This window comes from Schistocerca piceifrons, chromosome X (assembly GCF_021461385.2).
Source record: "Schistocerca piceifrons isolate TAMUIC-IGC-003096 chromosome X, iqSchPice1.1, whole genome shotgun sequence".
NCBI lineage: Eukaryota > Metazoa > Arthropoda > Insecta > Orthoptera > Acrididae > Schistocerca > Schistocerca piceifrons.
This window is the reverse complement of record NC_060149.1, coordinates 876,404,912-876,425,905: the sequence shown is the minus strand read 5'-3', so window position 1 is coordinate 876,425,905 and position 20,994 is coordinate 876,404,912. Positions and strand designations below refer to the sequence as shown.

Below are 20,994 nucleotides of genomic sequence, written 5' to 3'. Positions count from 1 at the left end.
TTCTGGTTAGACAATGACACTGGCCCGTTGTGCCACAGTTACAGAAAATTGTGTGTGTGTGTGTGTGTGTGTGTGTGTGTGTGTGTGTGTGTGTGTGTGTTGTGTGTTTGTTTGTTTAAAGGCTGACATCTTACTAAATAATCATTTTATTCTATGTGCCTGTCAGCTGCTGTGGCAAATACACAAGACAGAAAAGCAAAAATGTACCTGTACAGTCGTAGGCTGGTGCAACAATATGGCCGCTGCTGTACCAGTACAGTTGCCAACCACAAAGGGTTAAATTTAAACTAATGAGTGCTATGCACTTTTAATTATTGATTAATCATTTTTTCATGGTACACATCAATGGTGAATCTGTATAGTAGACTAACATGTTCTATTTTTCCACCCCATTCTATTGCTGAAATTTTGTGTGTGTTTGGTGAGAATATTTGTGGCTACTCACTTGAGAACTATTGATCCTCACCTCCCCCTCATCCACACCCTCACCCTCCCCATTCCCATCCCCCCCTCCCCCTCACCCCCTCCCCCTCACCCCCTCACCCCCTCCCCCTCACCCCCTCCCCCTCACCCCCTCCCCCTCACCCCCTCCCCCTCACCCCCTCCCCCTCACACCCTCCCCCTCACCCCATCCCACTCACACCCTCCCCCTCACCTTCCCCCTCCCCCTCACCTTCCCCCTCACCCTCCCCCTCACCCTCACCCTCCCCCTCACCCTCACCCTCCCCCTCACCCTCACCCTCACCCTCCCCCTCACCCTCACCCTCACCCTCACCCTCACCCTCACCCTCACCCTCACCCTCACCCTCACCCTCACCCTCACCCTCACCCTCACCCTCACCCTCACCCTCACCCTCACCCTCCACCTCACCCTCTCCCTCCACCTCACCCTCTCCCTCCACCTCACCCTCTCCCTCCACCTCACCCTCTCCCTCCACCTCACCGTCTCCCTCCTCCCTCACTCTCTCCCTCCTCCCTCACTCTCTCCCTCCTCCCTCACTCTCTCCCTCCCCCCCTCACCCTCTCCATACCCCCTCTCCCTCCCCCTTCCCCTTCCCCACATCCCCTTTCCTTCTCTCTCCCCATTTCCTTCTCTCTCCCCCTTTCCTTATCCCTCCCCCTTTCCTTCTCCCTCCCCCTTTCCTTCTCCTTCCCTTGCCCTCTCCCTCCTCTCCACTTTCCCCCCACTCTCCCTCCCCTCCCCCTCTATGTCTCCCCTCACCCCCACTTCCCCCCTCCGTCTCCCCCCCTCCGTCTCCCCCCTCCGCTTCTCCCCCTCTCCGTCTCCCCCCTCCGTCTCCCCCCTCCGTCTCCCCCCTCCGTCTCCCCCCTCCGTCTCCCCCCTCCGTCTCCCCCCTCCGTCTCCCCCCCCTCCGTCTCCCCCCCTCCGTCTCCCCCCCCTCCGTCTCCCCCCCCTCCGTCTCCCCCCCTCCGTCTCCCCCCCTCCGTCTCCCCCCCCTCCGTCTCCCCCCCTCCGTCTCCCCCCCCCGCCGTCTCGCACCCCGCCGTCTCGCCCCCCGCCGTCTCCCTCCCCCCCCGCCGTCTCCCTCCCCCCCCGCCGTCTCCCTCCCCCCCCGCCGTCTCACCCCACCCCGCCGTCTCACCCCACCCCGCCGTCTCACCCCACCCCGCCGTCTCACCCCACCCCGCCGTCTCACCCCACCCCGCCGTCTCACCCCACCCCGCCGTCTCACCCCACCCCGCCGTCTCACCCCACCCCGCCGTCTCACCCCACCCCGCCGTCTCACCCCACCCCGCCGTCTCACCCCACCCCGCCGTCTCACCCCACCCCGCCGTCTCCCCCCACCCCGCCGTCTCCCCCCACCCCGCCGTCTCCCCCCACCCCGCCGTCTCCCCCCACCCCGCCGTCTCACCCCTCCCCCGCCGTCTCCCTCCCTCCCCCTCGCCGTCTCCCTCCCCCCCCGCCGTCTCCCTCCCCCCCACCCCGCCGTCTCCCTCCCCCACGTCTCCCTCCCCACCCGCCGTCTCCCTCCCCCCCGCCGTCTCCATCTCCCTCCCCCCCGCCGTCTCCATCTCCCTCCCCCCCGCCGTCACCATCTCCCTCCCCCCCGCCGTCTCCCCCCCGCCGTCTCCCCCCCCGCCGTCTCCCCCCCCCCCCCCGCCGTCTCCCCTCCCCCCGCCGTCTCCCCACCCCCGCCGTCTCCCCCACCCCCGCCGTCTCCCCCACCCCCGCCGTCTCCCCCACCCCCGCCGTCTCCCCCACCCCCGCCGTCTCCCCCACCCCCGCCGTCTCCCCCACCCCCGCCGTCTCCCCCCCCTTCCCGCCGTCTCACCCACCCCCGCCGTCTCACCCACCCCTGTCCGCCTCCCCCCCTCCGTCTCCCTCCCCCCTCCGTCTCCCTCCCCCCTCCGTCTCCCTCCCCCCTCCGTCTCCCTCCCCCCTCCGTCTCGCTCCCCCCCACTCCGTCTCCCCCCCTCCGTCTCCCCTCCCCTCCGTCTCCCTCCCACCCTCCGTCTCCCTCCCCCCGTCCGCCTCCCTCTTTCATTCCCCTCCCCCTCTTTCATTTCCCTCTGCCTCTCTCTCTCTCTCTCTCTCTCTCTCTCTCCTCTCCCTCTTTCTCCCCTTCTTCGCCCCCTCTTCCTCCCCCTCCCCCTCCCTCTCCCTCTATTCCTATCCCTCTCCCTATCGCTACCCCTACTGATATCCCTCTCCCTATTGCTACCCCTACTCCTACCCCTACCCCTACACCTACCCCTCTCCCTTTTGAGCAATGCTCTTTCTATGGTGAAAACAGCACAGGAGTGATAATTATATTCATATTTATGATTTCAGGGCCATATCTGAATGATGGTCGAAGCAGTGGTCCAGACTTCTTGGCTTGGACGTTAGTAGTGGTTCTTACTGTTCTTGTGTTCCTAAATGGGCTTTTGTATTGCAAATTGTGGATGTTGGAGGAATGGACACAACATACAGATCATCCTTTCTCTGTAATGGACCTGCAAGTAATGAGGTAAACTTTTCTGTCAAAATTTAGTATCTTCCTTCGTTATTTCATATTAAATATAAGTAACCCTTTGGAAAAAGATACGAACATTGTCGTATTCTGCAGCACTCTCTAGTACTTTGAATTATTCTGCTATGTTGGCTTACTTATGTAAATGCAAGTCTTGATACGTCCCTCTCACTTCGGCTCATGTGTTGAATGTAGACATTCTCACAAGCTCATAATGACTGGCCAAAGAGTAGTACTATATATATTAAAAGATGACAGACCACCACTCACCTTTAAGATACAGTGTTGAATCACAATGGTCCACATGACATGTCAGCAAATAATGTAATCTGCTATTTCTATGCATAGCATGCATTTCAGTGTACGTGATTTTTCATTTTAATCCGTGTGTGCTGACAGCTGTGTTTTTATCATAATTCATTAAGGAAACACACCAGTTATAAATAATCCTACTTTTTTGTGTTTATGAATTTTTGCGGAAACAAAAATTGAGTTCCACAGCATTGTAGCATTACCAATTGCTATTAGAGATACTGGTTAAAGTCTGCAGAGTAGAACAAGAAAGACAGTTGAGTGGCTACACACACACACACACACACACACACACACACACACACACACACACCTCTCTCTCTCTCTCTCTCTCTCTCTCTCTCTTTCTTGTGTGTGTGTGTGGAGGGGGTGGGGGGGTGGGGGGGAGGATGGTACATGCATGCATGAGTGCGTAAAGCTTCACACATTTACCTTCATAAGTCCATAGCATTCCTGGAGTGGTAAAACTTGGAAAAAAAGTTGAGTACATTTTCTCCTGAAGTGAAGTCTGGAACTGTTGCTGCTTTTGAAATCTTATTCCTCTCTGCCTTGCCCTTCTTGCTCTCTCCCACATTACCCTTGAATTTGAGAAGAATAAAACTCAAATTCCTGTTAATCTAGATTGAGGTTTTCCCGAAAATCAGTTGACATTAATGCTAAGATGGTTCCTTTGTAAAGGACATGACCCAGCTCTTTCACTGTCCTTCTCATATCCAAACTTATGTTCTATCTCTAATGATGGGTCACATTTCAGTGGTGTCGGCGGAGTCTATCAGCAGGACGGGTTTCACTAGACATGGCCTGCACCTCAACAGGTATGGGAAGGGGAGGTTGGCAAAGCTTATAGGTGACAGCATAGGTGGGGTTGGTGGGATCACTCATGGAAAAATTCGTGCTGTAGTGGGTGTTAGAGGTGCACCTTTTTTAGATTGAAGTCAGCTGATAGGTATTCCTGCTTAAGGGAAGTCTCTCTCTAACAAAGGAATCACTTTTGACAAAGCTTAGGTATCCGAGTAATGAGGGAATTAGTATATTTCATCAAAATATACAAGGTATTAAAGATAAATTTAGTGAACTGCTTATAGATGTTGACTCTGAAATTATTGGTATATCTGAACACTTCTTAAATACGGAGATAATTCAGAAGCTTCCTTTACCAGGATACAGGTTGGCTGGCAGCTTTTCGAGGAGCTCTTTGCGGTGTGGGGGAGTAGCTATGTATGTGAAAAACGGCATCCCATTTGAGTCCATTGATGTTTCAAAGTACTGCACTGAAAAGGTGTTTGAATGTTGTGCAGGTGTGGTTAAATTTAATGGAGCTAAACTTCTAACTGTTGTTATTTATAGATCCCCAGACTCCAATTTCACAACATTTTTGCTAAAGCTAGAGGAGGTTCTTGGTTCACTTTATAGGAAATACAAAAAGTTAGTTATATGTGGTGACTTCGATATTAATTGTATAAGTGATTGTGCAAGGAAGAGGATGCTGGTAGACCTCCTTAATTCATATAATCTTATGCAAACTGTATTCTTTCCAACGAGAGTGCAAGGGAACAGTAGAACAACCATAGACAACATTTTTGTTCATTCCTCATTACTAGAAGGGCATTCTGTTAGCAAAAAGGTGAATGGCCTTTCAGATCACAATGCACAAATTTTAACTCTAAAAGATTTTTGTGCTGCAACACGTGTTTATAGTCATCAGCTGTTTAGGAAAGCTAATCCAGTTGCTGTAGAGATCTTTGTAAACCTTATCAAGAAACAAGAGTGGCAAGATGTTTATAGTGCTGATACAGTAGATGATAAATATAATGCTTTTCTCAAGACTTTGCTCGTGCTCTTTGAAAGTTGCTTTCCGTTAGAACATTCAAAACAAGGTACTATCACAAACAGGCAGCCTGGGTGGCTGACTAGAGGGATAAGAATATCTTGTAGTACAAAGTGGCAATTATATCAAAACGTTAGAAACAGTCAAAATCTAAATGCAGCAGCCCATTACAAACAGTATTGTAAGGTGCTTAACAATGTTATTAGGAAGGCAAAAAGTGTGTGGTATGCAGATAGAATAGCTAAGTCTCAGGATAAAATTAAAACCATATGGTCAGTAGTAAAGGAAGTGGCTGGTCTGCAGAGACAGGTCGAGGATATAGAATCAGTGCGTAGTGGGAATGTCCATGTTACTGATAAGTCGCATATATGTACAGTATTTAATAATCACTTTCTGAATATAGCAGGTGAACTAAATAGTAACCTAGTCCCAACAGGGAATCTCATAGTGCTCCTAGAAAAAAGTGTTCAGAGACTGTTACCTGAAATGGTCCTCCATGTTACTGACAAGAGGGAGATTGAGTTAATAATTAAGTCACTAAAGACCAAGAACTCTCATGGATATGACAGGGTATCTAGCAGAATACTGAAGTATTGTTCTATGTATGTTAGCCCAGTACTTAGTCATATCTGTAACTTTTCCTTTAGGAGTGGTCGGTTTCCTGACCGATTAAAGTACTCGGTAGTGAAGCCACTTTATAAAAAGGGAGACACTGATAATATTGACAATTTTAGACCTATTTCTATGCCATCGGTGTTTGCTAAAGTTATCGAGAAGGTTGTATATACAAGGTTACTGGAGCAGTTAAATTCACATGATTTGCTGTCAAATGTTCAGTTTGGTTTTAGAAATGGTTTAACAGCTGAAAATGCTATATTCTCTTTTCTCTGTGAGGTTTTGGACGGATTAAATAAAAGGTTGCGAATGCTAGATGTTTTCTTTGATTTAACGAAGGCTTTTGGCTGTGTTGACCACAAAATATTACTGCAGAACTTGGACCATTATGGAGTAAGGGCAGTAGCTTACAATTGGTTCACCTCTTACTTTAAGAACAGAAAGCAGAAGTTAATTCTCCGCAATATTGAGAGTGGTAGTGATGTTCAGTCCCAATGGGGCACTGTTAAGTGGGGCGTTCCACAAGGGTCGGTGCTGGGGCCACTGCTGTTTCTTATTTATATAAATATGATATGCCTTCTAGTATTACAGGTGATTCAAAAATATTTCTGTTTGCTAATGACACCAGCTTGGTAGTGAAGGATCTTGTGCGTAATATTGAAACAGTATCAAATAGTGTAGTTCATGAAATAAGTTCGTGGCTTGTGGAAAATAATTTGATGTTAAATCACAGTAAGACTCAGTTTTTACAGCTTATAACTCACAATTCAACAAGAACCGATATTTTGATCAGACAGAATGGGCATATTATAAGCGAGACGGAACAGTTCAAGTTCCTAGGCGTTCGGATAGATAGTAAGCTGTTGTGGAAAGCCCATGTTCAGGATCTTGTTCAGAAACTAAATGCTGCTTTATTTACCATTAGAACAGTATCTGAAATAAGTGACACTTCAACACGGAAAGTAGTCTACTTCACATATTTTCATACGCTTATGTCGTATGGTATTATTTTTTGGGGTAATTCTTCTGATTCAAAAAGGGTATTTTTGGCTCAAAAACGGGCTGTTTGAGCTATATGTGGTGTAAGTTCGAGAACCTCTTGTCGACCCCTATTCAATAGTCTGGGAATTCTGACATTGCCTTCACAGTATATATTTTCTTTAATGTCGTTTGTTGTTAGCAATATTAGCCTATTCCCAAGAGTTTGCAGCTTTCACTCAGTTAATACTAGGCAGAAATCCAATCTGCATGTGGATTGCACTTCCTTGACTCTTGTGCAGAAAGGAGTGCAGTATTCTGCTGCATCCATTTTCAATAAGCTACCACAAGAACTCAAAAATCTTAGCAGTAGCCCAAACTCTTTTAAATTAAGCAAATTCCAGTGTTACATTGTTGATTTTTTTTTTTTATTTAAACTGAAGACTTGTCACCTGAATATGATATTATTTTTTTTTTTTTTTTTTTTTTAATCTGTTTCTAATATTGTGTTATAATTTCATGTATTGACTCATTCCATGACCATGGAGACTTCTCCTTAATTTGGTCCCATGGAACAATAAATAAATAAATAAAAAATCTTATCATCAATGAGAAGTTAAACTTAATCTTGCTTGCTTCCTTACTGCCTTCCTTCTCTCTCCCCTTCTATACAAACAACTGATGTCTCTTCTCTCTGCACTGCCCCTCTTCCCACTCTTGGTTGCCTATGGGTTCCATTTGCACAATTTGTGCTGTTGTATTAGAAGTGCATGTGTGTCTTTACAAATTAACTTTGTCTTCTTGATGAAGGGGGCTGATATGAATGTAGTGTAACAGCAGTTAATCCTTTTTATGTGCTTGTTGACCATTCAGTACATCATTGCAAGTGTGAGTGGTAACCTACTTTTGAATTATGTACCTTGTATCCAGAATTTCCATTATTATGTTGCATGTGCTTGTTGTAAAGACGCTGTTGACATACAGATCATATTCTAGAACAGTTCTATAACAGAAGTGGACTTCACAGTTTCTTTCCTGGCCTTTTATGTTTTAATTTTATGAGTTAGACTTCTGGATATTCTCTGATAGATTAGTGTGTTACTAAACAGCTTTCAGCTTCTCAGGCAGTGAAGTATTACAGAATAGCCTGTAGTTAGTGTTTCATTTTTAGATGTGCATGCATTCTATCAAATACTTGTAAATAATTCAATTAACAGTACTTCATTCAAGAATCATTTTTATCTGCATAAACCCTTTGTAGGCATCACAACTGTGGTTGGTTGTTTTTGTGTGAGCTATTCTTAGGTAATAAATTTGACTACAATTGTTAGACATTTCATTCTACTTTATCTTTTCCACACAATTGCAGAAACCCCCCAAAATCTCATGAAGAGTGGTTGAGGTTACTACAGCAACAGGAGATTCTTCATAATGTTGAAATGCAAAAATGGCAGAAAGTTCTGCAAGCTGCTGTGCAGTTACTACGTCAGGTATTCTTTAGATTTCCTAAACTAAAAAATTTTATTGTATCTGTGTTGTCTTAAACTATTTTGTTTTTTAATTTTTGTACATACAGAGTGAAGAATCATTGAGTGAGCTGCAAGTCAGTATTAATCCATTAGTCAGCAAGAAAGTATTATCTATACTGAAGGAATCTGTTGCAGAAGAGGAAACTACAAGCAACAAAAATGTTGAACAGACCGTGAAATATCCACAACAAACAGTAAACATTGTACCGCGAAATGCTGGAGAAAATCAAGAGTTGTAACACATATTGTATGCAGTTTCTGTAAAACTGTAAAGTGCTATCCTTTTAATGTATGGGTTGGCCAGAGGCTGTAAACATAAGTGTGTGTGTTCTGTATGTGTTCCCAAAGTGCACCTGCTCAGTTTGAGCAGTATGCCTTGTTTTATATGGATTTGTAAAACTGTAGGAAGTGTGGGACTGCGGTAGTATTTTATCACTCTTACCCTACATGAGAGATTGTGCAGAAATATCCCGAAGAAAATTTTTCTAGTGTACATGTGGTGCAAAAAAGTGACTTTCAGCTGTTAGACTCAAGTTGCCACTTTTGAATGTTATGAGTATGAAAAATTTTCTTGTTTTTTACCTGTGATAGTTAAATACTGGTTGTCATTGATAATGGACAACTAAAATAGCAGTTTTGATATTTTTAATAGAATAATTTGTTATTATATTGTGGCAGTGCAAAACAGTTTACTGCAGTTATAACTTACAGTATTGAAGAGAGAAGGAGTGTGTTGTTTTTTTTTTTTGGGGGGGGGGGGGGGGGGGGAGTGTTAGAGAGAGAGAGAGAGAGAGAGAGAGAGAGAGAGAGAGAGTGAGTGTGTGTGTGTGTGTGTGTGTGTGTGTGGGTGGGTGGGTGCATACGCACACAAGTTGATCTTATATATATTGAGGTTAAAACAGTGTATAGGTGTGAATTTTATACCTGGCGTTAAACTAGTGGAAATACTTTATTTATGTCAAATTAGAATAGATAGTCAAAGTTCAGTATGCCACATCAGTATCATTGTCTAATAGTGTACAAGGACAGTCATAAGTAGTGTTTGTATTTATTATTGTGGTTATCTTAGCACTGAGTTTATTTTATTAAGTCATATGTTGAATAAATTTGTTGAATATTTAATTAATGAATGCCAGTTATTTGTGATATGTCAGTCAGGTGTTGCACAAATTAATTTGCATTGTAAAGATGTGGGTCACTGTTTTAATGAAGTAATGAAACACTGCAAAATTCATACATTTTAATTGTGCTTTTCTATCTGTCTTTGTTACAGACTTTTGTGGCAGATTGCAATTGTTAACTCTTAGCAGAGCAGTAGATGCTGTTGACTGTTTTTATCATGGTAGTGGTCCTGGTACTGATGCTGGTAGTTATGATGGGCTGTTGTTGTTGTTGTTGTTGTTGTTGTTACTGATTTTTTACTGCTGCTACCACTGCTGCTGCCACTACCATCATAATTATAAATTTTACTGTTACCAGTACTGTCACTTTCACAAATAGTTCCATTGTACTGGCTGCCCCTTTTGTTACTGTAATCATTATTTTGACGTTGAATAATGTATAATATAGAATTCTTACACATGAATTATTTTACTGATAACTTTAATACTTATTGTGAAATAATTAATTTACTCTCAGCTAAGATCTGAATCTGCCATGTCTAAAATTTGAAACAGAAACTAGTCAGTGACATAAAGTTCATATTTTACTTCACATACAGAGAAAAGGGTCACTAAGGGTTATGAATAACTATCAGATCTGTTGTCTCATGTAATATAAGTTTGTTGTGTAATTTCATTTCATATTAGCAGAAAGATTGTAATCATTTATTTGCAAATGCACACTTTCATCCCTCCAACACTTTCAAAATATTGCTAGAAAATATTAATAGCAGTTGTAGAGGTGGCAACCACAGCTATTCCATCTACCCTTTCTAGCTACTGCTGTGGCTGTTGGAGTAAGTTCGTTACACTCATCTCAGTCTTCTTTTATTCAATGGTGTCTTCACAATGAATACTTTTTTTTAGGAGGGGGGAAGAGGGTTAAATATCATTACCAAACCACATTGAAGGTGTTAGATCAGTGGTTGTAACATAACATTAAATTCAAAGTTCAGCTCTTGGTTAAGTTTCCAACCATAAGTGTGTTGCTCCATCATGAGCAGGATAAGCAGTCACAAAAATTGATTTAGTGTTGTATATCCACCACTAATATTATTTTACTTTCTGGAATGCATGGTGCAGTCATTGATTTCCACAGTGCTGCATGTAGGAAGATAGCTTAACACTTGCTATTAAGAGTAATTAGTGTTTTGTAATGAAGTAACATGTTTCATAGAAAAAATTGTACAAGGCATTTATTTAAGTCTTAAAATGACTGTGTACTGTGTTGTTTTTTGCACCAGATTTGTGTGAGCCTGTCATTGAAATTTAACTTGGTCATTGTTCATTGTTAGGATTTGAATCTACTAAAATCAATTCCAAGGCTGTTGCGGTTTCGAGGTATATTTTGTTGGTTACATTGGTCAGGAAGTCCCTTTCTGTATTGTGTAGTTTCTAGCATGTTATTATGATGGTAGTCAGGTGAATGACTCATGAAAACATATTACCAAAACCATACAGTTCTATTGTGTCGTTCATACATTTTGGCAACAGTCTTTTGCTGTTTTAGCTTTCCATCCCTGCTCCTGTTAAGGATGTGAAATGACACTGATATTGAATGAAGACTTGTATTCTGTCTCTTCACTATTTACTTGCGTATAATAATACTTTAGACAGCAACATGTTTTAAGGTTTTTGCTGTTGGCCAGTTCCTCTTATGAACAAGCAGAAATACTTTGATTTACATAAATTAGAAGATTGTATCATCTCTAAACAGACTTTAGTATTTTCAAAGCAGCTACTCTGATTTCTGATAGTTTTTCTGTTCAGTAAGTTATTGTACGAAATCAGTTGCATATCCAGGCTGATGTAGTGGAAATTGTTGTGTCCACAGATAAAGATAATTATTCTGCCTGTGTAAGAACATATTTTGTTGTAACAAATAGTTTTCAGTCAACCATAATTCCCCAGTAATGCAAAATGCCATGTGTTGTGTACATTTTCAAGTGTAGCTTTCTTAAGGCAAATGCTAGGAAAAAGTTACTGTAATATGTAATCCAGTCATTGACGAAATTATGTACAAATTGTTTGCTCTTTGGCAGTTAAAAATATTTGCATGTCCAGCAACATTTCATACAAAATCACATAGCAATGTACTGTTAATAATTAAATGTGCATCAGGACAGTCAGAATTATTATAGTAAGTTTTACTGGAGTTAGGGAAAATATAAGTGACCTTCATTAAAGAGCTACTCCATATTTTGCCTCATGCATATGAGGAGAATGCAGTAGGACATTAATAAATGTGAAGTGTATGTATTACCATGTGTAGTGATGATTTTGTGTGCATAGCCTTGAAATTACTTATTATTTGTGTCCATTCCATACTTCATCTAGTCACGGAGTTGGTGATTTCCATGAGCTTCAGCTGTGATATTTACAAACACACAGAATCACATGCTTCTCTAGTCAGTAGTTACCCTGTAGCTGTCTGCTGCTTTCCCCCCAACCTTCTCCTTTTCTCACATCCAAGCTAGCACACAAATAATAAGAAAAAAAAAAAAAAAAAAAAAAAAAAACTTTGCGTAATGTGCTTAACCATGTGGTGCACATATCCACTGGAGTGGATAGCTGTTAATGTCATTTCTTTGCTGTTTCCAGTCACCCTTATTCTTCTGTGGCTCTACAACTCATGAGGAGTCGCAGCCTCTTCAACTATCTCCTTCCATATACCCCAGTCCGTTGCTAGCATTTTCCAGTTCCTGTAGCCCATCTTCCGAAAGTCTTCTATGACACCATCCTGCCATCAGTTTTTTGGTCGACCATGTTTTTTCTCTGTCCACCTGGCTTTTCTTGTAATATATGTTTTGGTATTTCTGTGTCATTCACCTGTGCCACGTGTCCAGCCCAATTCAGCCTAGATGACTTCACAATTCTTCTAACAGGCTGGTCTTTGTAGATGGTATACAACTCAAGGTTGTATGCCCTCCTCCATCTTTCCCTTTTGCAAATTGGACCAATGATTCTCCTTAGTATCTGCTGGATTGCTGTCTGTTCCTGTCGCCTTGATGTTCTTTAATTTCCTCATTGCAGTTCTCGCCTCTTCTTAGTTAGGTGGATCCACACTGTTATGTGAGTTCTCGTCGTCCTGTATTTCTGTTGGGTTCCTTGGTACAACTGGTCTCACATTAAGGAGCTTATCAAAGTAGAAATGCCACCTCTTACATATCTCCTTCTCTTCACTTAAAATTTTGCCATTCTCATCTTTTATTAAACTTTTTCTGTCCTTGAAAGGTTTCCGTGCCTTATTCACCTCCCTATAAAATCTTCTTGTCTTGTTTGCACTTTTCAGAAGCTCCATTTCTTCAATACTTGCCTTCATCCACTCCTTCATTTTCCTTCGATGGGTCCATTTTTCAACTCTCCGTTTTTCTTTATATTCTTCCATTATCCACCTGGTATAATGTGGTTGTAATGTCTTTCTGTATGCTTCATTTTTTTCATTTGTTACTTTTCACATTCATTATTGAACCACGAGGTTCTTGTTTGCCATACACAGTTCCTATCTCACTTGCTGTTGTATGCACTGTCTTTTTTTTTATCTTTTCTCACTGATCTTCAATCTTGTTACATTCTCCAGCCTTTCCAAGGGCCTGAATTATTCTCTCCTGGTATTGTTCCCTTGCTTCCTCTGAGTCTAAAGCTGTGATGGCATATATCTATGTCTTGGGCCAGGTTTGTTTCACTATGTTGGATATTCTTGTCCTATTTGGAACTCTTAAACTCTTATATCCAGTAAGATGTATGTATTTCCTTGTGTAGGAACAATGTCGAGCCTACCACCATGTTTGTAGATGTTGCAAATGGTATTAACCTTGTCCCATTGTCATTACTTACAGCATGTTTACTATAGATGCCGATTATTGGTGTCTAGATGTGTTCTCTTCCCACCTGGGCATTGTCCGCCCCCAGTAGCTGAGTGGTCAGCTTTGCAGAATGTCAATCCTTAGGGCCCGAGTTCGATTCCCGGCTGGATTGGAGATTTTCTCCCGCTCAGGGACTGGGTGTTGCGTTGTCCTAATCATCATCATTCATCCCCATCGACGTGCAAGTCGCCAAAGTGGCATCAAATCAAAAGACTTTCACCCGGCGAATGGTCTAACCGATGGGAGGCCCTAGTCACATGACATTTTACCTGGGCATTTAGGTCTCCGGCTGGTATTTTTATATCGTGCCCTGGGCATTCATCATATGCTCTTTCCAGAGCTTCATAGAAAGCTTCGTCCTCCTCATTCTCTGATTCAGTTGGTGTGTGGGCGTTAATTGTGGAGTAATTGTAGAATTTCATGTCTATCCTAAGTGTTGATCGTCTTGGGTTTACGGAGTTGAATCCAATTACTAAATGCTTTAGTTGATGATGCACCACAAATCCTGTCCCGAACTCATGTTTCGTTTTGCTACAGCTATAAAATATGTTTGCTTCTTTCTTTTCTAGGATTCCACTCCTGGTTCATCTTACTTCTTGTAAAGCTCTGGTACTCTGCTTCAGGCTCATTATTTGGTCTCGCATCATTTTCAGAGGCAGTATAGTGATCTCACATTCCAAGTACTGGTGAATAAATCTGAAATATGCTTTATATTGTTTTTCTTTCTTTTCTTACTTTTCTTGTCTCCATTGTTTGGTTGCCCATCCTTTGTAGCTTTTTCCATGCCATGTCAACTATCTTTTATCCATGCAGCTTTTCTTTGTTGAAGTTTTGTAACAGGTGTTTTTTACAGAGTGGGCTGTCAACCCTGCAGCCAACCTCTACTGGAGGACAGGTAATTTTTTTTCCAGGGTTTTCATCCCACACAAATACTATGGAAAAACTTAGCATGACATACTTAACCATGTTGTGCACATGTCCACTGCAGTGGATAGCTGTTAATGTCATTTCTTTGGCACTTTAAATCAGTCCTGGACCAGCAAATTTCTTGTGGTCAACTCCAGTTTACACTCCCTACTGGTTCTGTGCCCTGCATGCATTTGCAGTCTCAGGACTGATTGAAAACACCAAAGAAGTGACCACTAACAGCTGTCCACTACAGTGGACATGTGCACCACACAGTTAAAAGAATGCCTTATTCAATGCTTCATGGCAAGGTTTGTGGTCAGTGGGTAGGACTGATGACCTTATCTTACTTTTCTCACTGTATGGCTTTACTTTCGGCCAGATTTAAACCCTGGTTAAGCCAAACAGAGAGGGTAAGAGATATAGTGAATGTGATTAAATAGTATCATGTTCATTACCTAAGATCCAAACTTTTTCCTTTGGAATGTAACAACAGTGCAGAAAAAACAATGGAATGTCCAGATTCTTGTTGCAGTAAGAAACGTTTGATGCTAAAAAAAATCTCAGTGCTATTTGTTATTGAGAGATAAACATTTTAAAGTATATATACAATTTCATTAGAGAGATAGACCTCAAAGTCTGTTAGAATCGTACACCGAAAAAATTTTTTGACCATTTTCTTAAAATTTGTTGATATAATAATTTGTGAATTTTTGTAGTCTTCTTCTCTTTCACTCAACTAAAGTTTGTTTCCTTCATTTTGTGAAATAGTCTGATACCTGATAACAAGTTTAGATAAAAATGTGTAATGTTTTAGAAATTGTAGATATTTTACTTGAGAAGATAAGTTGCATGTGTAACAAGGTTTCTTTCACTGTGTTTACTACCATTGTTACTAAAGCATAGGTATGAAAGTTCTTGTTTACCATGAAAATGAGACACTATTAATTATGTGATACAGTAACTCTGTGTAATGTACTGTTTATGTAAAACTGCTGAGTGAAATAAGTATCTAGTATAGAGTAAACATTTTTATTTGAAATTGATGATGCTATGTATAGTAAAACATAATATGGTGTTACCTGATGATTGGTTATAAGACATAATTTCTAGTCAAAATTTATGAATATCAGCCAAAAACAAAATCTTGAACAGTATTATGGGTAAGAGATTATGGTTGTTTCTGCCAACAAGAGCTGCACAGGAAAATAAAAGGAATACTAGATATGAATAACAAGAAGTTAAGGGATAAATGCACATGACAAAAATTTTTGGCAGTAATGACCCAAAAAAATGGATAAAAGTTCCTCAGATTGGTGAACTGTAACTAAAAGCAAAGTGATTCATAAAAAATGTGGGAATGAAAAGCAGACATCAGAAACAAGACAAAAAATGGAGAGAAGTGTAGAAAAGAGCACTTGGTAGAATGAAATGGCAATGAAGAGGACATCAGTAAAATGTATTAGTAGAATTTAAGCTGCCAGTCCATATTTTTTATGTCTTGGCATAAGTTTGTATCTGCAGCATTGGAATTAGGAATGATTATTCATAAGAAAGATTCTGTTAGTGGAATAAATAATTCTGTCCTATTCAGTTGACACACTGCAGACATAGAAGACTTTATATGTCTGGTGCCTGTTCCTACAGAACAGACGCCACAATTTTTGATATGGCGGCTGTAAATATTGATATTTCAAGGGAGGTACCAACATCAACCACAATTGGGCATTAAAATAATTCAGTGGTGAAAGTTGAAAATTTGTGCCGGACTGGGACTCAGACTCGAATTTTCCACTTTACGTGAGCGGTAGCCGCAACCACTTTGGCTATTCTATCATGCTTCACTGCTGGCCCAAATTCTCAACATGGTGGACACTACTATTTAGCACCCATGTCCATTTACATGATTTGCTCACAGTGTTTCCCTTGTTCCTGCAATAAGTTTGGACACTATTTTGCACCTGCACTGGTGATATCATAGCAGTCAAGCTTACGGATATGTCCTACAGAACAGGCACTTCGCACATATAGTATGTCTGTAAGCCTGAGTACTAGACATTCTCAGTGTGAATCGACAATAGGGTCCGAAGCTCTTGCGGGAATACAGGAAACACTGCAAGCAGATGAGGTAGACAGACAGAGTTGCTACTGAGTAGTGTATAATAAGTTAAGGATTTGGGCCGCGAACTGTGCTTGGATAGCCGAAGTGGTTAAGGTGACCCCATGCAAGAAGCAGGAAGTCTGGGTTCGAGTCTCAGTTTGGCACAAATTTTCAACTTTCACCACTGAATTATTTCAGTGTCCAATTGAAGCTGATGTCAGTACCTCCCTTGAAATATAAAGGTAGAAGATATTACATCCTGAGATGTGAAACCAACAGCTAGTTTGAATTCCTAATATGTGGCATTATTTCTTTGATTTACATATAAAGAACAGTTTTTCTTAGAAGTGACAGCTAGGCCAACACCTATGCATGTTTATTCTCTGACTCTCATAGGCAGTCAGATAATTCTTAGACCAGTGAGACCCCCCTCCCCTCCCCTCCCCTCTCATGCCACTCCTATTTGAGCTGCTTTCTGTTGCTTTGTCACTCCTAATCTTCTATTGTTTTGATGTGTTCATTCCTTTTTTTTCCCCAATTTATTTCTCTCTATTGTTCCTTGACTTCCCTTTCTTGTTTCAACTTCTTTTGTGTCTGTGGATTACATATGTATAAACCACTTCTTCTGCATCAGAAGGATAAAATTTTGGCGTTTTTCATGTAAATGTGTCTCCCAGCCTGGTATTTTTCTTACCTTATTATAAAACCTTTGTGCCTTTCCCTTTCTTTGTCTTCTATAGTAATTCCATCTTTTGTTGCAGCCAGATTTTCATCTACACGTTATTTCATTAGGTACAGAATTGTATGTTCTTTTACATTCAGTATGATGAATTGCTTCTTCTACTGTATATCAAATATGTTGTAAGAAACTGAAAGGCATAAGTAGCTAGTACAGAGTAAACATTTTTGTTTGAAATTGATGATGCTATGTATAATAAAACACAATACGTTTTTTTATCAGCCATTAATTATTCTTTTGTTGGTCATTACATGTTTTTAAGAATATGATTCATCATGTGAAATCTATATGCATAATCTTCCCCTTTCTCACCCTCCATTTCCTATCATTTTGAGGAGCACCTGAAACACTAGTTTTCTAGTGGGTAATGCTGGGATATAATTTATTACCCAGGCTGTTGCCAGTGATGTTTTTCAGAAAGTTCACTTCTGTAAACAGACAGATTTGTCTTTCAGATTATATCAATTTTTAGAATGAATAATTCACTATTTATTAGTGTTATGCATTGTTATAAATCTTCGTGATAGATGTAAACTGTGTACTATACCAGAGCTTGAATCTAGTTCCTTGCTCTTCACAGGCAACATCTTGTCAACAAACATTTCAGTTGACCGGTATCTCTCTCTCTCTCTCTCTCTCTCTCTCTCTCTCTCTCTCTTTCTCTTTCCAGGAAGTTTCACATCAGTTTTTGCTTATAGTAACACGATCATTTTTGTGATGTTTTCCTGTATGTGACACCTTCAGAACATTAAATAAACTCTATTATTGTTGTGTATTGTCATGCATTTGAAGTTCTTCAGAGATCCTTTTCTTCCATGTATTGTATTTTTTTACCTGATATTCCATTGAGTTTCCTCACCAAGTTTTTCTTTAAGCTGTGGTGGATAGTAAATATGTGTTTAAGAATTAAAAATTCATTATCTCTACTCGAAAGGAAATAAAAGTAAGAACATTGTATTTTCTGGGTCTGTTTCTTCTCTGCAGTGAGAAAGACAAATATTTGGAATTCAGCTAGATCCACATACTTTTCTTCCTTTTGTTTTGAATTGTTGCCATTTAATGACAGCCATCTAGCCTGACGTACACATTCTTCTTGAAGGATATCCCAGTTACAGTTATTACTACACAATTTCCTAAAGTTGACACTGTACTGCTCTCAGAAAGAAAAATAGATGAGGTGCATGATGGTGATTAGTCCTTTTGTATAGGAAGTTGGTTATAACATGCACTGTTGAGAATTTAGTGCTGATGTATCTCGCATTCTAATTTCCAGCTGTCTGCTGGAACTCTCACCTCCAACCAAATAGATGTTCATGTCTGCAGAAGTTTATATGGTGCAGACAATCACTGGAAATAACAGATGTCTGTCTGAAGTAAATCCCCATCCGGTGTTTGGTATCCATGTAGTAACTTCTTTGCATTTCTGCGGGTTACCAAACTATTTCTAAAAATAAAAGAAACCTTTCACCAATCGCTGCTTCTTGTGTGCCAGAATAGGAGCTCACAGAGAAGTCTATCATATCTCATCTATACTGTTATATTATCCAGACTGCGAAAAGATGTAGGCAATCAGAAATTTGCCGGTTTCTAATGCAGAGTGTTTTGGTGTAATACTTATTTCAGTTTACATTTTGTCAAACTGTTAATTCTACTAAAGAATTAGTCACCCTAGAGCCGCATGTTCTCATTCCTCTCTGGAACCTTATTGACTTCATTTAATAGATAATTTGGGTCTTCACTGTGCAGATAGTTTACATTCATCAATACTTTAATATAACAGCTTTCTAATTAATGTCACATTAATTAATATTCATATTAATTATTAAAAGTAAATGTTTGATACTGTGCTGTCACATACTATTCACGGTGGTAAGAATTTCACCGTCTGTCCAGAACAACTTCGCTAATGCCTCAAACAGTAATCAGATTGAAACTGTCCTATTTAAAGGGTGAACTTGCTATCCCCATTCATTGTAAAACATATTTTGAGTAAAAATTACGTGATGCATCAATAAAAGCAGCTGTGTGCTGTGAAAGGTACTGTGGATGCAGATATTGCCTAATAGTGCAATGCATTTATCAATTATTAATTGTCTATTGATTAGTACCTTGTGTGGAAGAATGTCTCGCAGATACGAACATAACCTGAAAGGGAACTACTTAAAACCGTACATCAGAACTGAGAAAGTTGAAATATACATGGTGGCCATTTTTAGTGGTCTTTAGTATAACAGTCGGAGCTTTTCCACAAATCTATTGGTTCCTTCATTACATTTTAGGTTCTACTGTTAATGATGAAAGGTGAAATATGTCTTTTTGTGTGGTGTAATTTAATACATATTCATTTTTTAAAAGGCTGGAAAACAGACCATACATTTACTTTTCGTACCTTCATGCCAGTGTTATCTGTCAGTACATTAGTTTCAGAAGCTATGTGCAGTATTTTTCTGTAGGTTTAGTACATGATTGTAATATGTGAATAATGTTCCATAAATAAAAATAGTAGAAATTTATATTGCAAATACTAAGTTTTTGGTTGGTCTTGTGCTTTGGCTGAACAGTTAAGTTTTCTGGAATTGTTTCCAATTTTTCTTGTGAATGTGACTTCCGTATAGTACAATTTGGAATTCTTGCAGGATAATTGAATCTTCTCATGGGAAAATGTGAAGGGCTGTAGAGTAAGAGAAGCACATTCATATATTTCTTGTTGTAGTTTGGGTGACAAATGTGTCTGAATTTTTGAAAGGTCACTTTTGAAGAGATTCTGTTTGTTTGTATACATTGTGTTACATGCAAAACTTAAACCTGAGTAACTTGGACACTAGTTTGTTACCAAATGTATAAAACCAGTAATTTAAGAATTTTGAAAATATTGGGAATATAGAGCAGATGAAATGTTCTTGTGTAGTATAAAGTGCCTGTATAATTATAGATAAAATTGTTGAAAATAATAAAAGATAAAAAGATGAGAAAGAAGAGTGAATATCAAATCTTTTATATACCATTTATGAAGGCTTCAAATTTTTGTATTTTTTTGCCTTCAGACTATCATATGCATAAAAGAAAACCACCAGCTGAACATTCTCCTCCATATTCTAAATGTGGTTTTATTCTGGACTAATTAAGTTATCTTGTAGTTTGTTATATAAACACAATATCATATCTGTCTTTGGAAAACAATGTGATATGGAATTGAAGCTGCCCATCCGATCTAAGGAATCTCATAAACATCAACAAATTCTGCATGTATTACTGTATAAGGAGAACTGTATTCTCATATTGAAGATTCATCTGAAACATTGAGATGCTGTCTTTAAAGACCAGAAGAATTCTGCAAGTTTTCATCTTGATTGAACATCATAATTTTCAGTGTCATTGTGATAAAAAAAACATCATCATCATCATGGAGAGAAACATGATCAGGTCTTTAAAACTTAGAACTTTCATTGCTATTATTTCAATATTTACTTTATTAATGAAATTATATTCTTGAATGATTCACAAATATAATTATTTTAGTTCCTAGCTATATGTTCTGTTTTCATGTGTCTCGCCAGAGACTTTCTGTCTTTCCATTTTTAGGCGATTTCATCATACAAAAAATAAATCATTTTGCTTTAGATCATTATGTACTTTTTCCTGAATTGTCAGTGGAAGCATAGCTTACATGGCACAGCATTGGTAAAATCAAATTAATAAGCAAGAGTTGATTCAGTAAGTTCTGACTTAAGTCTTGCAGGATAAGTGACAATGTTATTAATTACGATCGGTGCTGTGAGTATATGCGAGGGGACATAAAGTGAAAACTAATGTAGTAAATTTTTAACATCATTTAGTACTTTATTTTGAGGCGGACCTCGCATTTAATGAATCTTCTATGTATTCGATGTTATTCACAACTGTGAATTGGGTGTGCCATAAGATACATTTAGACAAGTTCTTAGGTTTCACACGTTAAAAGAACTATAATCAACAAGGTGTTTCT

At 40.2% G+C, this 20,994-nt stretch overlaps 1 protein-coding gene across 2 annotated transcripts in view; it reads left to right on the top strand.

The window, feature by feature from the left end:
• The window catches only part of LOC124723240 (protein Aster-B-like), a 230,334-nt gene extending 221,398 nt beyond the window's left edge, over window positions 1–8,936 (top strand). For both annotated transcript variants that reach the window (XM_047248438.1, XM_047248437.1), the window contains 3 exons: window positions 2,795–2,972; window positions 8,078–8,198; window positions 8,285–8,936. In XM_047248438.1, coding sequence (XP_047104394.1) covers window positions 2,795–2,972; window positions 8,078–8,198; window positions 8,285–8,476 — 491 coding nt within the window. In that variant the 3' untranslated portion in view covers window positions 8,477–8,936. The remainder of the gene's footprint in view (window positions 1–2,794; window positions 2,973–8,077; window positions 8,199–8,284) is intronic.
• Window positions 8,937–20,994: the final 12,058 nt, after the last annotated feature.